Consider the following 17579-nt stretch of genomic DNA (forward strand, 5'->3'; position numbering starts at 1 on the left):
GGGTGGTCACATATACTGCAAGCAGAGGATGAAAAACATATATCTTGCTTTAAAAGATACAGAACTACAGTGTGTTAATCGCCTGAAAACAAAGAAGACAAACCAAACCCATGTGTGTGATGTACAAAAATCTGTGAGATGTTTTCTCTTTACAGGTTAACACAGAACAGCCAGCATGGGCTAAAAAAAGTGAAACAGACCAAAACAAAAAACCCAACTCATTACCTTCTTCAAAGTGAAAACTGAGGCATTCATCTGGGTGATTCTATAGTCCATTCTCCCTTAAAAAGCCATTTTTAAAAGTTTCTGAAATATCCATAAATAAAGATTGAAAAATTGGGGGTGGGGTTTAAAGAATGATTGCTATGCAGAATATGGGGATGGGGGATGGGGGAAAGCCAATGGATGATTTCATTCATAGCGTAATGTACCATGCTGGCTCTGCTGCCTCCATTACTGAAACAAATATTTCATAACCCATAGACAAGAAGAGTTCAGAGTCTTCTCTTTCCCAATTGTAATTTATTCTCACCTGTACAGTCTTGTTCTAAGTCATGTTCCTAAGCAAAAGTCTATAAAAGAGGGTGGGGACTCTTGTTATTTATAGGTAAAGCACTAGACCACAGTGGCAATTTCTTATATTTATATACCTATTGATATATAAAATGTAAAGAGTATTTTCATCTGGTTTTAAGAAAACTACAGAGATGAAAGAATTCCTAAATAATCCAGTTAGAGACTGGGTGGTATTAGCTATTTGAAAAGGTAAAGAAATGGAATTTATAGATATTTTGGTGACATATATATATATGTAGATATGTATATATCTACACATATACACATACACATACATATTCATATATAAACAACCTATAACTGGAATGGTGTATAGTTTCATATCACCACTGTCTTCTCCACCCACAATTAAATATTTTTCTCATTTTGAAGCTCTTAAATTATACAAAAGGAAACATTCATGCTACTTAGATTACTGTCTTTTTTTTTTTTAAGTAAGATAGAGTTCCCTGTAACCCAGTTCCAAAGAGTGAATGCAAGGGATCATCTTAGATTCTACTCTAAATATCATCTCCATGTGAGTAGGTATAATAACCCTGGCAACAGTTTTCTAGGGACACATTAAAACTGGAATAATAAAGGGGCTGTGTAAAGGAAGGTATTAGCAGTCCTTCATAATCAGATAAGTGACTGCTATGTAACCAGAGAATTCCTGGTCAGGCATCTTCCTTGCTGCTGCTGCTGCTTCTCCTCCTTATGTTCTCTCCCCACTCTCCTCCCCACCACCCCACTACTCCCCTTCCCAGCTTAGTTCAATGGTACTGATGCTCTATACTCAAGCATGACAAGGAAGACATTCTTTCCTTTGTAGTAAATTCATGGAAGTTCTCCCTCTAAAGGTTTGAAATAGCTCACTGTTTACCCTCTGAAAGTAAGAAGTTAAATACACACACACACACACATAGATTTTGGGATAATGTGTGATCCACCAAAAAAAAGAGGTAATAGAATAGTGTATGTTGTAGATACAAAGCCACAGGTTCAAATCTCACCTCTCTGACTTACTGTGTCCCTTGGACAATTCACTGAACTCTCCCTCAGTTTCCTCACCTGCAAAATGGGGTAGGGCTGGACCAGATAATCTATAGAATCAAATGAGATAATGTCTTTAAAAATTCTTAATTTAGTGCCTGGCACATAATAGACATTTAAAAAATGTTTGCCCCCTTTTCCCTCTAGCACCCTTCCAGGCCCTAAATCTATCATCTTACTTTGGGTAATCAATTCATAGTTAAATACATATTTTCTGCTAAATATATGCCTTTGAAAAACATGTTATGTGCTACAAAGCAATTTTGTGGCCAACATAGTTTTCCTCTTGCTCAACCACCCTGAGCAGCCTACAATTACCTTGACCAAAAAAAAAAAAAATGTTAAGTGATGTAGAGTGATTAAAACGGGCTGCTATTGAACTAAACTGAAGTTAATTGAACATGAAGAAAGCAAGTGAAGTGCAGACATTGAATGCAGTTGGGCTTCAGGGCCCCAAAAGAAGTCAAGATGTTCCTGACTTCAAATTTGTATTTTTTACCCAATCAGGTATAGAGACCCTCCGCTGCTCAGTCAATAGGTAAACAGATGGCATGCACCAGTGAAAATGCAAATTTAAAAGGATGCACCATTCTAGACTCCACACTACAGCGATATATAAAGACAGATAGGTTCACCAGGATTCACTGCATAGCTTCCTTAAACAAACTGCTTCAAACTTGCAGAACATCAAAAGCCAGATGGGGTACATTGAATCAATCTACAGGCAAGAAGCCAGGATTCCAGTTTGCTGTAGAAATAGGCCTGGACTTGATTTGAGTCTTCTCAGCTCTGACAAGCTGGAAGCTGGCAAAAATCCCAAAATTCAAAATAAAATGGCATTTAATTGTGACTAGATTTTTAAAAAGATGTCATACTATCTCCTTAGCCTTAATACAAACTCAGTCTCTAACCAACCCAACTCATTGCTCATCTGACCTCTTTTCTTTCCTCAAAACCAATCAATTCATAAAATGGATACCTCTTAATAGACAAAAGACTAATGTATAATAAATGTATTATTATCTTTGTTATATTAACAATTAGAAAGAAACCATTTGGAAATTACTATATATTATAAAGAACTCTTTATGAATAAAATAACATGTAAAAAGATTAACAAAGCAACAACAATTCTATCAACCTTTTAACTCTTATTTTGATCAATGTTTTAACCACAAGAAGTTTAAATTGTCTGGGCTGCAATTAATATACCCACAAATGAAAGTATTAATGGATATTGAATAAGCTTTCTAAATAAGAGGGTTAATGCAGTAGAAATTAACTATATTTTCTATTCCAAAGACTAATTTCCATTTAACAGATTAGTTAATTTTTCAAAGACAAAGAGTGGGGTAATCATTTAATATTCGCCCTTAAGTGAAGGTGAATTAGAACATGACAAAGCTAGGTCATTCATTTTAGATACACTGGGGAAACCAGTCACGGAAACTAATTTAATCATGTGAAGTAAAAGGAACACTGGATTTGGAGTAAGAACTTGGTTCAAATCCTAGCCCCTGCCATTAACATATTGGGTGGCCTTGAGGAAAGCCCTTTACCTCAGTTTTCTCATAGTGGATTTGTGGATTTGACTAAGTCTCTAATGTCCCTTCCTGTTCTAAATGTTATGTAACTAACTGTGCCAGGTTTTATTTTCTTCACATATATAGGGATAAATTTACTCTGACCAGAATTATTTTGAAATACTTCTAATGTGTTAGAAGCAAATCCCACTATTAAGTTCCTAAGCTCTAACATTCTCAATAATTTCTAATGCTGGAACTAACTACTACCTAGTTCCAAACTTTATTTTACCTATAATGTTTTCACAGAATCAATTAACAATATTCAGTGGGGTTAGTCCTATGGGTCACATCACTGTGTATCACTAAATCTCCACCCTTTGTTGTTTGGGTCATTTCAGTTGAATCTGATTCTTCATGGAGTTTTCTTAGCAAAGATACTGGAGTGGTTTGCCATTTCCTTCTCCAGCTCATTTTACAGATGAGGAAACAGAGGCAAACAGTGACTTGCCCAGGATCACACGGCTAGTAAGTATCTAAAGTCTGATTTGAACTCAGGTCTTCCTCAGGCCTGGAGTCAGAAAGACCTGAGTTCAAATATGACCTCAGACACTAGCTGTGTAACCTTGAGCAAGTCTCCTAACCTGTTTGAGGAGAATAACAGTACCTACCTTGCTTGGCACAGTGTCTGGCACATATAAGACACTGTACAAATGCTTATTCTCTTCCCCTACCTTCTACAAAAATCCTCTCCCTTCTACTCATTCCCCTTCACATGAATACATGTTTAATCACCCAGTAGTTTGTAAATTCCTTCAAGTCAGGGACTGTTTTTGTCTGGGCATTTCTAGCACCTCGCTTAATGTTTATTGAATTGAATTTCTGCTCTAAGTTTTCTGAGGGCTATAATCCAGCTGTATAAAATAGTATAGCAATAAATTTATGGACAATATATAACTACACATCTACCTGCGTAGCCTATGTTCAGGTTAAAATATTACCACTGCCTTTTCACTTATCTGTTTTTTTTTCCCTTATTCCTCATATTTACCCATGACCCTTCACTAAAGCACTACTCTGACACTTCATTCATTGTGTTATGGAAATGACATTGTGCTGTTGGAGACTAAGCTTGGGGAATACACATAGTGGCAATTTGGCAAGTAAGAAAGGTTTCAAGTCTGGGTCCAATTCAAGTATGGCCATCACTCTGAGAACAGCCTAGGTTAAGTCTAGAGAAGAGACTCGTTACAAACTGGCCAAAAGTTAAGTAATTTTTAAGATATAGCAACTTTTAGATAAAAATAATAATATTTGTATGCATATAACCTCATTTGATCTTGAGAACAACCTTTGAAATAGGTGCTATTATTACTTCCATTACACAGAGGAAGAAACAGAACTTCAGAGCAGTAGGTGATTTGTTGAGGGTCCTACAGCTAAGTATTTAAAGTCAGATTCAAAACCAGGTCTTCCTGCCTCTACGTCTATCCTTTAGACCACTAGTTATCTACTTATTATGACATTGAGATTATAATGGGAGCCAATGCATAGGCTGAAAACTGAAATAATAGATTCTTGAAATTGTTTAGTAATATTTACCCATAAGTGACAGAAATTCATAGAATCAAAGATTTAGAACTGTAAGGGATCTTAGAAAGTCATCAAGCCCAGGCTCCTCAATTTACAGAGACACTGAGGCACAATGAGACTAAGTGACTTGCCTTATCTAATACAGGTACTAAGTTCATGAAGTAGGATTTGAACCCCTGTCTTTCTCACTCCAAGTTCAGTACCCTATTCCACTACTCTATAACCAGACAGAAAGGAAAGAGCTAGTTTTTCCCACTGCTTACAAAGTTTTTCTTAAGAATCTGATAATATAATAATTGGCGATGGCTTTAGAAGTGTTCCTATAAAAGTTGAATCTCTAGAAATAAATTTGATATTTATGCAATATAGAAATTCCCATTATAATGAGTAATCTTCTGAAGATTCCCTTTTTTACATTTGTTTGGAATTAAGCCCATATTTTCACATATCAACCTATCATAAGTTAAGAGTTCCCAGGAAAGCCTCCAATATATATTTAATACATAATGACCCTGCAACATAGCACTAATATCACTATTTCAGTTACTCCTTCCCCCAAACTATTTATAACACTTTCTGTGCAAAAATGCATTCTGGGAATGATATTATAAGTTTCCAAGGAGCATATAATAGATACAAAATGTTAGCATGAAAGAAAAAGTCCACTATATCTACCTATGTCCGAAGTTTCTGAATTGGAAAACACAGGAGAAAGACTGGTCATTTAATCATTTACTCATATTCCTTCCCCCATCCCCAATACACTATGATCTTAATCTCAAATATGCAAATAAATGTCATGGTTTAGTGGAATGAACATGGGACTAAGAGTCAAAATGTCTGAATTTTCTAGTCTTGGGTCTGCCACAGTATGACTCTGGGCAAGTCACTTAAATAAATTGATGATGAAAACAACCATATCTACTTCCCCATTAGCCCCACAACCATCATTGGGGGGAAGTCATTGTGGAGAGGGGGCCCACCTTCCTCATCACCATCTGCCACCATCACCAACTGCTACCAACAGGTACAAGAATTGTGGCAGTGATAGCACCCCTCAGACGACCATTTCTGCTTCCAGCCTAACCTTCGCAGCACAACCAATGATTCAAAAGCAGAAACTAAGATTTTATCACTGGAAATGACATTAAAGAAAAATTACCATCTGCTTTGCCTCTGCACCCTAAGGACCATGGGAAATTTCCATCTGACTTGCAGCTGAAACCTTCCCTAGTTGTAGCCCTCCCCCATTAAAACGTGAACTCCTTGAGAACAGGGACTGTCTGACTTTTCTATATGTATGCCCAGCACTTAGCATAGTGCTTTGCACATAGCACTTAATAAATGTTTTATTCGTTTATTCATTCATAATAACAATTCATTTTTGTAAGGCTTTAAGAATTTCAAAGCACTTTTGATACATTATCATTTGATCTTCTCCATGACCCTGTAGGGTAGGTAGTAAAAGTATTATTATCTCCATTTTACAGATGAGGAAACTGAGAGTCAGACAGAGGTTAAGTGACTTGATATATGCCACACAACTATCAAGGAACAGTGATTCCAAATCCTGTGCTTTCCCCACCAGAATAAGATGCTTTGGGTCTCAGTTTCCTCTTCCATAAAAGGAGGGAGCTGTACTAATGGTCCTTTACAGCTCACATTTGAAAAATTCTATGAATCTGGGCAACAGAAGCAAAAGTGGGTGTGTGAGAAGGGTTTGTCTGAAGGACATGGATAAAATGCCTGAGGTCTAATGCAGACCTGGCTAGTGAGAACTAGAGGAATGTAGCACAACCTCTAATTAAAATTGGCTGCCACAGAAGTAAAGCAAAGGGAGAATGTGGGTGATTGTTTTAATTAAAAAGAGAAAATAGAAAGGTTCTGTAGTATTGAAATACAATGATGGGCTTTCAAATCAAAGTGGTGCAGGACACCTAAGAGGTATCCATTCAAAGAGCATTCATTAGAGCATTCATAATGTCTACCTGCCACTTAGTATTTTGAAAATCCACATTTAGTACTTTGGAGAATGGGAACAGCAAACCAATTTCACTTTTGCCATTTCCCCCATCATATTTTGTTTAGAAAACTACTAGGAGCAGGGCAGACTTGTTTTTCATAGTGGGACTCTCTCATATTAAGTGTTTTTATTTGAAATCAGCATGAATGCATTCACCAACTGCAAAATTCTTGGGACACTAAGTATACCCTTAAATTTATAAATAAAAATGAACAATATTTTGATAGCATAGAACCTACTGCTGATTCTCTGTAGGAACTACATAAATAGGCCCACCTGGCATTCAGTGCATAGAAAATATTTCATAAATTGATCACCTACTCTTTCCTATGGTTTGCCAGATAGATACACTACCCTTATCTATAATATTTCTAAAATGTGCCATGGCAAGTAGGTTGGGAAGCTAAATGGTGGATAATGGTAAGCAAACAAATGAGGTTGCTTTTTGCATTATTTCTTTAATCACTTTAACCCTAGTTCTAACTGAAAGCCTAAGGCCAGAGTAATTCAGCTACTTCTTTTGTCATTTGCCTGCCATAAATATGCACCAGTCTGCATTTGAAAAGCTGAAGGAGGCCGCAAGCTTGCTGGACATTTATCATGCTCTGTTCCCTGTTAACAAGCAAATACTTTAGTTGAATGGCCCATTAGCAATCATTGTCAAATGCAGAATGCAAGGTGCTTGGATGTGACCAGCCTGTAAATTAGAAGAGGGTATCCCTTGGCTTAGCAGAGTCTGGATAAATGAGGGGGAAAAAAAGATCTTTTGATATAGACTACTGAAGGTTAAATTAGGCAAGGAGGTAAATGCATCAGCAGTCCACAGGCACAGTCTATTTGCTTGTGTGACATTTTGTAAAACCAAAAACATCCCAAAAACAAAACCAAGAAGGGAAAAAAAATCCTTAAAGTCTACTAAAGAATAAATATGATTATCAGCAATTCAGATGCATCTAAGGATTAGGTTATCAGGGTAAAAAACTTCAATAGAAAATGGAGGGTCTAATTAAGATCTTTCACAGATTTTCATAGGCCAAGTATAGAAACTTAGCTGCCATAGCCAATGCCTCCAAGAATACACCACTTAATTCCACTTAGTCCAGCGCATCTGAAATTCCCTTCCTCCCTCAAGATATATCATAGCTATGGTAACTTTAAGTATTTTCTTAGTGCATAAAGTGTAGGCTCACTCAAAATAATGGTAAGATCTTTCCTAGCAGCACAAAATGACAGACAATAAAGCAAATATTTCCTTTGGGGCTTGTTCCTATAGGATGTTAACTCTGCATGGTACCTAATGATAGGTTCAAAGGCCCTTTAAAAAAAATGACTATGATGGTAAGTGTGGAGGGCGAAAAGAAAAGATCAATGTCTTTACACAAGGCTATTTGGGATAGGTACAATAAAAGACCTATGTAGAAAAAGTATGTTGGATCTTTTCTTACTTTCAAAGCTACAGACCATTAAAATGGTTTCTTCTGAAATCTTCACAAATTCAAGTGCAGCCTATCTTCCTTAACTCAGAGATTGATTTTGACATTTCAGAAGTAAAATATCACCTGGATTAGCCACATCACTTTTGGCATATTGGATTTACTGCTAATTTGAATGAAAACTAGATTTTCCCCTTTTATTTTTGGTAGGGTGGGAAATGCAAAAATGGCAGAAGAATTATCTTGCTGAGGGAGAGGGACAATGTGTAATGTTTATCTTTGCCTCTCCCATGCAGTGTGAGAGTGAGACCAGTCTGAAAGATGGCTAAAATCAAAAGGTCTCTGTTTTCTTTTCAGATAACCCTAGCCCTACCTATCCCCTCTGGTCTCTGTTCCTTCCCAGCATGTCCCTGCCTGAAGCCCAAATAGATTAAGGAAACAAACTCAGAGTGCAGCTAATCCTACAGAATGGCTGCTGCTGTTAGGCCAGGAGTTAAAAAGGAAAATCTTCCAGAGCCTAACAACTGCAGTGATCTGAAGTTTTAATCAGCCCAAATCTCCCCAAAAAGGAGGGGGAGAGGGAGAAGAAAAAAAAAGGGGGGGGAGGGCAGTAAATGAAATCTACCTTTACCATATTATACACCACCAATGAGCAAGAACTGAGCAGCTTTTCTTCACTTCTTTAACCATCCCAGGCCACAAGTAGGCCTTTCATACTTTCTAATCCTAGTTTCCAAGTTCTGTGCAGTTCTCACATAATACCTAACAGCCTCGAGCAAGGACCTTAGTTCTCTACACCCTTTTCAGAGACATGTCATTTTTAACATCAAGCTAATCTATATGTTGCCATGGTATCACTCTTTATCTGCCTTTACATCTTATGAACTGCATGGATTTACCACATTATTTTTATCTGAAAGACAGAAAATGGTGGTTTTATTGCCATACAATCAGATTACTGCTGCTAGTTTCTCTATGCCTTTTTACCATACTTCAATCAAAAGGGATCAGTTTCTTTATACTCTGCCCTTGATTTACATTACATCTGTAAAGACCTAGTCTGGGTTGTAATCCCCTTATTAACTATGACCAGGGTTGATTTGCCTAAAAATAAAAGCAAATTGTGTCAGACCCTTTCACTTTGTTTTTGATTCGGAACTACAAAATGGATTACTAAAGAAATCTTCAGAGTTCACACGGCTGGTATAGTGCTGAATTTAAAATGAGAATTAAATAAGTTAAGCAGGGGAGCCGTGTCAACGGTTTACATTTTCCATCATGGGAGAAGGGCTGAATTGCTTACGTCTTTGTATTCTCTGCCTTTATAGAGACAATGAAGCCACAGGAGTTTTTCCAAGCTGTTCTAACGCTGTCCCATTTGCCATCCTTCCTTCTTTGCTTTTCATATATGCCATCTCTCTTTTAATTCTCCCCTCAAAAAAAAAAAAGAAAAAGAAAAAAAAAGAAAAACCCTCTTCCTGAAAGAACTAAGTCCTGGCTAGAAGCTTATAGTTCTATGGGTTCTGCATATTTTAATCAAAATATTTTAAACAGTTGAACACTCCCATTTAAGTCTCCACAAGGCTCCACAAAGGGTGAGCTCATAAGCAAATCTATGTAGATGTATGATAAGTGACCTGAAAAACTGGTTCTTTATGTCAGCAGCAAAGGAAGGCAGAGATTAGCCACACATGAAGGCCATCTTAATCACAATTTTTCTCAGGAGGCCACTTTTCCTAATTTGCAATTAAGAATTTTAAGAATAAAGTTTTCATTAAAAAAAAACAAACTTTTTAAAAAAAGTCATTAGGGCCTATCATAAGTGCTCCCTTTCCTTACCACTCCCATCTTTGTGACTCATCGCTGCAGTCATCCTGGGATTTCAAATAGTTTCTCATCAGGTGAATGTTCTGTGAAAAGGTAGCTCTAAGTTATGTGTCACACTGAGGCTCAATGAGCTCACTAAAATCTATCAGTGGAGGGTCGAGGTTAAAAAAAAAAAAAGAAAGATTTCATCACTTTCTTTCAATGCCAATGGAAAGGTAATTACTTCACTACCCAACTGCTTGGCCTTAGTAAAGTTTACAGATAAGAGGCTTTTCGATAATTACTATAAATAATATGCCAATTATACTCCAGTTGATCCTGCTCATGGAAGGCCAGAGGAAAGCATTCCAAAATTCTGCTCTTGCTTGTCTAGAAGTCTCTTGCTAATTCACCTGCACTAATAACGCCTTAGAGTAGGTGTCAGGAATACTTATTAAGGGTTGGAGGCGCTATTCGAATTTCTTTGCATTAGCATGGCAAGTGTCAACAGCTTGGCTTTGTGGAAGATTTAAAACCAAGTGCTTAACCAGTCAGTTTAACCTCTAGCTCCTATTTCTGAAGCTTGAAGTTGTAATGGTTTGAGGTTAAAAAGTGCAGTCCCAAGACACAAGGTTCCCAAATAAATTCTACCCTGAAAAGAAGGCAAACCAACATGTTGTGAGATATCGCTTTAGCGAGTTCTTTGTGCTTTGGTTGGCTCAGTTGTCCTGTGAAACGACGACTGTCCATTACCTACAGTTTATCATCCTGACAAGATGTGAGGAATGTGGGTGTGAAAGCACTAACGATTCCCACCCCTGCTGCTTTGTCCTTTTTTTCTCTATATATTAAAACCGACAAGATTAACCCAAACGCAAACTGCAGAGCGTAGTTCAAGGGGTTATTCAATCAGCAGTGAATGTGCATTTGTTTACTTACAAAAATAAGAATTTGGGGTACAATGGTGGGGTGGGGGTGGGGCAGACTGGCTTCTATATGCTACTGAATAGACTGTTTAAACAGGACACTCCATTGTAGTTTTAGTTTATCAATCTCTGACATGTTAGTATTTATTCAGAGGCAGACTCTACCAGAGTCCATGTATTATAGGTTATCTGCCAATTATTCAGCCACTCTTTGTTTTTCGTGAGTCAATCAATATAAGGAATAGAGCATGATGTAGAGAAAGATCCCATAGAGAGAAAAAAATGCTTTGTTAACCTTACATGTGGTGTTCAGGGAATCAGACAGACAGACAGACAGACAGACAGACAGACAGACACACACACACACACACACACACACACACACACACACACACACACACACACCACTTTTTCCTGATAACTAGGCTGCTGTAACATTTGGCCAAAATCATCAATAAAGTCAATAGAATTCATTCTGAAAGGTAATATGAAGGCACTGTCATTTCCTGTCAAGTGGACTTGTAGAATAGAATTGGGGTGTACCATTTCGTTTGAACAAAAACCCTGAAATGGGGGGTTGGTGGGTGGTAGTGGTAGAAATAATCCTTGACTTAAGCATGTTAATGAAGTAATAGAAGCTAAGCGTCCTTAGTCATTCTTGCATTCCCCAAAGGAAGACTTAATAGCTTCAAATGCTACCATTTACCTAAGTCGACTATAAAAGGTAGCAATGCAATTTATATAATTTTACAGGGTAGTTACTATGTTTCATTATGTGACATTCCTTTTCATTAATTCCTGAATGTCCTGGGATTTGGGGGGGATAGTGTGATGAAAGTAGCTATGGAGACGGTGAATTCGAAAAGGATTTTCTGGACCCTGTGCTCAAACAGCTGCTGCATGCTCCCTATGCCAACCACCTGCTAAAAAAGATGACCTCCAAACTAAACAAAACTGATCATATTTATATATGTATCAGGATATATCCATGATGGTATACTTTATATTAACTTGAGACACCAAATTTCAATGTATTTGACTACTTCCATGCAACACCAGACTTGCCAATCGCAACTTTTCATTGGAAATGAATATGCAACTTCCTTCCAAAAATAAACTGCTTGTAACTAAAGAGCTGCAATTATTATATTCAGGCTAAAAAAGAGGTCCTTTAACAACACTCTTTCCTGAGCTTCAGGTGACCACAGGGAAAAAAATATCTAATTTCTCACGTTAGTACTCATATTCTCTGTGAGGATGACCTTTTCTAAGGGAAAAATTATTCAGGATCCTCTGGGCAAACAATTGTGACAAGAATTAGAAAGAAATTTTTCTTTTGAAAAGTGGAGCAAACACACCAATGGCAATAACAGTAATGTCAGCCTCTTTGAAGTACAGGTCTCCAAGTGGCCTATAAATCAATGGCCCCAGCAATAGAAAAAGACTAATTTTAATAGTGTGCTTCTTCACAATGGTGATGACCCTTCAATTGCTCACCCATTCCATCCCAGAACACAGTTACATAAATGAAAAGAATATGTTCCTATAGTTTAAATTGAAAAAAAAAGCATTAAATATTATGCGGAGCTTTTTTTTTAAGTGGGACCTTTCCAACTCCAAAAACACGAGGACCAAAAAAGTGTTAATGCTCAATTAGACACAGTGTAACAGTGAAAAAACTTAAGTCAGAGGAATGTAAATATATTCTAATAAAGGTTAAATTTAAACATTTCCATCATGAAAGGAAAAATCAACACCTAAGAAGAGCCTATTAGTGAAAGTGAGAAGTAAGGGCAGCCTAACCAGAAGGAGTAGAAAAGAGGTCCATCCTGCTGAGAGCATTACATATTGGAAGAGTGACCTCTGTAGGAATAAACTGCTCACCAGCTTCAGAATACATATTCATTCCTCCAGTGCAGTTATGTGCAACTATTCTCAGTCACAACAGGCCTACCAGTGCATCCTGTTCCTTGCACCTATTTAGCTTTTATACTCTGGCACATTGCATTTTTGGGGTGGTAGGATTTTTAATCACTACTCTCTAAGTCAGGGGAAAAATAATTATCATATGTTTTTAAATAGCATGTTCAGGCAGGTAGACTAAATCGAACCTTTATATTAATTTCTAAATTATGAACAGGATGTTTAAAATATTGTCATTTGGCACTGAAGGTTTTTGAAAATTACTACACATCAATTTTTACCTTTTGAATAGAGAATATGTGGGTAACTTTTTTGGTGAACATACAATCTAAATATTCTTGAGAGTGACTAAAGAAATCTATAACAAATTTTCTTAAAAGAGTGGAAGGTAAATTCTTTAGTGGGAAACATTGTAAATCAGCCTGACATTCTGACACCCCTAAATCTAATCCAAACTTGATTCAGACCTAGATTAGACTGGCTGGTAGTACATAGCTCCCTAATTCAAAAATCAGTCTAGATCACTTGATCATAGGCTTCCCCTATTTGTCTTTATGCTGGGATTCTTTAAAATAAAGTTTTTCTGGAACAGGAAGTAATCCACATCCCTAGAATGGTTTCATATACAATGTCGAATTTCTACATAAACACATTTGCCGCCTTAGTTAGGGTTATTATTCTTGAAAATGTGTTTCATTTGAGCCTCAGTTTATTGTAATAACCGTCACACAGAAAGTTATTCTCTACAAGACCTTTCTTCCAAATAGCCCAGAAATAGAGGCGGATAGGGTTCGAAGGTAGGAGGGAGGTGCTGGTCGAGGACGAAGACGTCATAAAACCAACCTTTCTCTAAATAAAACTTTGTTTAGTTTAGATTTAGTAAATACATCCTACTTCAAGTTCTTATCGAAATAAAACACATCTGAGCATTGTACCTGCTGCCTAAGGAAGCCGTCATCACTAAGGGATCCTTTCCAGAATATCTGATTCCTTCTATCTCAAAATTCGAATATTTAGGGTGCAAATATATGCAAACCCCCTTCCTTTAAGTAAGATTCTTTGAATAAAGAGCCCGCTATTATGACCACGCAGAGTTTTCTTCCCTGGGTTGTTAATGAAGAGAAGCACAGAGTGGTATAGAAGCGAAGATGCGTATATGCGATTTAAAATTCGATTTCTCTGGGGGATGCGGGCTCGGGGTGGGAGGGAGATCTAAGTTCACCGCCCAAGTTCTATCTTTAGATTCTCAGTAGTAGCTGTCTGCAATCCCCATGGCTAGTATTGCCCCCGGATGGCTGTTCGGATGAGGTAGTGCAGGGTTGCCTGTGAGATGTATCGACGACGCTTTAAACTGGGGGGTTGCGGGGTGATGATCAAATAGGGGTTTTGTTTGTTAAACCCTGGGGATTTCTTGATCTTTCTCCTTTCCACCTCAGCCCCATCACACGCACACGAGATCCAGCTCTTACGCTTCTTTATTTCACTCTCACCTTTCAACCAAATCAATTCCTACGGATAAAAGAAATCTTTCCAGCCGTTCCACCGCCTCGCTTTCCACTCCCCAGCCCCCCCACCTCTCCAGCGCGGAACATTTGTTGTGAGCAGGGCTCCCCCCCCAACCCCCACCCCCTCCCCTCTTAAAGAATTGTGGATCAGGTATAGATAATCTGACACCTTTCAGTGGAGTGAAAGATGAAACCGAAGGCTTTTAGCACCGGAGAACGCTTTCTTTGCTTTCCTTTGGGGGATGGGAAGAGGAAAAGGTTGGTGGTGGGTTTTTTTTTTTCTTTTTCTTTTTGTTTTTTTTCCCCCTTGGTGGCCCAGAAGCTAGGGGATGCCGCTGCTCTAGCAGAAGGCTCTAAACCAGAGGAGGGAGTCTCCACCTAGTGAAAAGTGACTACAGAAGGAAGGTTGGGGGCGGGGAGAGGGAAAAGGGTTAAGGCTCGGTGGTTAGATTTAATAAAAAGAAGACGTGATCCGAGACGGCGGCTTCAGCGACGGCCGTGACACCTTCCTCTGGGAGAAAGCACTTGAGAATACCGCACCAAACCCGGTGGAGCACAGGACCACTGGCGAGGGGGGAAAGTGCGCTTTGAATCTCTAATTCCGTTTTTACGATGTTGACACTGACAGAAATACAGGAATCTGGCAAAAGAGGATGCGAAAGGACGGAGGAAGGAAGGGAAAAGGGAATGAAATGGGCGAATGAAACTTACTTGGAGTTCGAGGAATTCCAATATATCGGTTCTAAAACTATCGATCTGGAAATGGCAGTCCTGAATAAAACCATCAAAATTCCCCAACAGTACTTCCAAACGGAGTCCCTCCTCACAGCCATGCTCGAGCCGCTCCAAGTCCCTTTTTGCAAAGCCTCTCCCAACTCCTTGAGATTTCCGTACCTGAATAGGACCAAGTATAGCGCCCGTAATTCCAATTCTTCCGATTAAAAAATAATAATAATAAAAACCTAAAGCCAAAAAAAAATGATCTGTGCACTTGGTGATTGCTGCAAGCCAATTTACTGAGTCATCTGAATTACAGTAGACCTTCGAGCGCTCCTCCAAACGTAGGATTCCAGAAACCAGCTACACCCCCAAACTCTCGTTGAGTCCCCCCCCCACCCCCCGCCGCCCGGCTGCTATCTCGGGGCTCCGGAATATAGCGCAAGATGCAACTCAAACGGCAAACTCCCGTGGGGATCCAGTGTGCCCGGGCACATTCACGGCGTTTGATCTTTGAAGGTAAAAAAAGGAAAATTAAAAAAATAATAACAAAAGCTGTATGTAGAGCGCGCGAGTGACCGGACGCCCCCCAAAAATAGGTAAAATCTTCTGAAAGGCGTCTCGCCGTCTCCAATTTTCCGTCCCACCCACCCCCAGCCAAGCTTGCACGGTGTAATCCCCAGAGGACCGGGCCGGATAGTTGCAGGGCTCTTGAGAAAGGCAGCTTCGGTCTATAAATCCAGGGGGAGGATCAGCGCCCGAAGTCCATTAAAGCCACATTTGCAAGATTCCATTTCTTTCCCTGGGAGCGGGGTTCGCTGACTCTGCTGAAGAGGACGGAGAAAATTGGGGGGGGGGGGGAGGCGGCGTGCGGGAGGACCTCCAAATCACATCAAAATCTCCCCACGGTTCTTCCTCTTTCTCAAGCTTGCAAGCAGTACTTGCGGTGCCGTGGACCAGCAAACGGTGTCAAAGAAAAGAAAAAAAGGAAGAAAGAGCTTTCCTTTGCTTTGGGTGTGGGTTTAGCTTGCTGCCCCTGCCGCCGCCGCCGCTGCTGCCGCCGCTGCTACTCCAGCCCCTGCTGTTGCTTGCCTGGTGTGTGTGAGTGTGTGTATGTGTGTGTGTGTGCGCGCGCGCGTGTGCGTGTGTGGCTTTGTGTGTGCGCCTGTATGCGAGAGAGCGAATGCGAGCAGCAGCAACCTCTTCCTCCTCACTCCTTCAGGCTCTAAAGTCGCTACTGCTCCGAGTCTTCAGTGAACGAAAGTAACCGCTTCCAGCTCGCTGTCATAGCAATATAAACTCAGCCCATCCGCCCCTTCAAGCGAAGCTCATAGGGCTGCAGGCTGAGAGCTTGGCTCTGGTTGGGTGACGCCCGAGTCCATCACACACCTCCAGAAGCAGACATTCGATCTCTGGGTGGGGCTTGCCGATGTCTGACAGGTAAATCCCCCACCCCCACCCCCACCCAACCCCCACGCCCCCAAGCACAGCATACCCGGCCGTAGCGTTACTAAACTGGACCACAATACTGTAAATTGGAAGTCACAGGGAAAGAAAGCATCCCCAGTGAGATTTATATTCACGTCTCGATAATGGTTTCAACAATGAAATACACCCTGCGTTTTTCTTCCGACTCCTATATAATTTGGGAGAAATACAGAGAGCGAGCGGGAAAAAAAAAAGAGAAAGGAGAGGAAAGGTGAGGGGAAGAGTAAAAAGAGGGGAGAGAGGAAGAAAGGAAGAGAGGAGAAAGAGGTGGAAGGGAGGAGCGAGAGAGAGAGAGCGAGAGAGCGAGAGAGAGAGCGAGAGAGAGAGAGAGAGAGAGAGAGAGAGAGAGAGAGAGAGAGAGAGAGAGAGAGAGAGAGAAACCTATTACTGTAAAGGGATTATTACCCTTGATCTTTCGCGGCTCTCACTCCCAACAACCGAGGGTTTTTCCTATCCGTTCCATCCTCAAAATGAAACCATTCTAGAAGTCTGGCATGTTTTCCTTCCTGAGGAATTTTCTGTGTAATTTTTATGTATGTAGGTAATATCAGAAAGGGAAATCTTATGCAGTTCCGAAAACAATTTATCATGAATCGTTCAGTAAGTAGCTTTTCTTAAAGTACACTGAAACCTCCGGAATTCACCCAGGCACCTTCTCTCCTCTATTGTTACTTGGCTCTCTCCAATATTTCCCACGATGCCTCTTAATAATGGGTTTCAAAATTTATTTTGTTACAAAACAATTAGCTAGGGGCCTTCCTAAGTAAACAGGGCATGGAAATGCAGAGCAACTTCAAAAGGATGTGGCGCCTGAATATGCAGCAGATAATTAGGGGCTCCCAGCTTGGGTGTGAATTTCCTCGCTCTCCCTGGTCTGTCAGAGTCAGTGCCACTTTCTCCCTTCCACACATTTCTTGTGGGTGTTTTTCTCTCTCCAACTCCTCACTTTTCTTGGGAAAACAACATGGTGTAACTTTTCGCGGCAAACCTGCGTTAGCGTTCTCCTTAATTAGCCTCTCTATGTGAGTGAAACT

The 17579-nt window shown here is 39.6% G+C and overlaps 1 protein-coding gene across 2 annotated transcripts in view; it reads right to left on the reverse strand.

Annotated features, from left to right (window-relative positions):
• Positions 1-16320, reverse strand: part of EFNB2 (ephrin B2) — a 55318-nt gene extending 38998 nt beyond the window's left edge. For both annotated transcript variants that reach the window (XM_043997343.1, XM_043997342.1), the window contains exon 1: positions 15052-16320. In XM_043997343.1, coding sequence (XP_043853278.1) covers positions 15052-15173 — 122 coding nt within the window. In that variant the 5' untranslated portion in view covers positions 15174-16320. The remainder of the gene's footprint in view (positions 1-15051) is intronic.
• Between the last annotated feature and the right edge of the window lie 1259 nt (positions 16321-17579).

Source organism: Dromiciops gliroides, chromosome 3 (assembly GCF_019393635.1).
Source record: "Dromiciops gliroides isolate mDroGli1 chromosome 3, mDroGli1.pri, whole genome shotgun sequence".
NCBI lineage: Eukaryota > Metazoa > Chordata > Mammalia > Microbiotheria > Microbiotheriidae > Dromiciops > Dromiciops gliroides.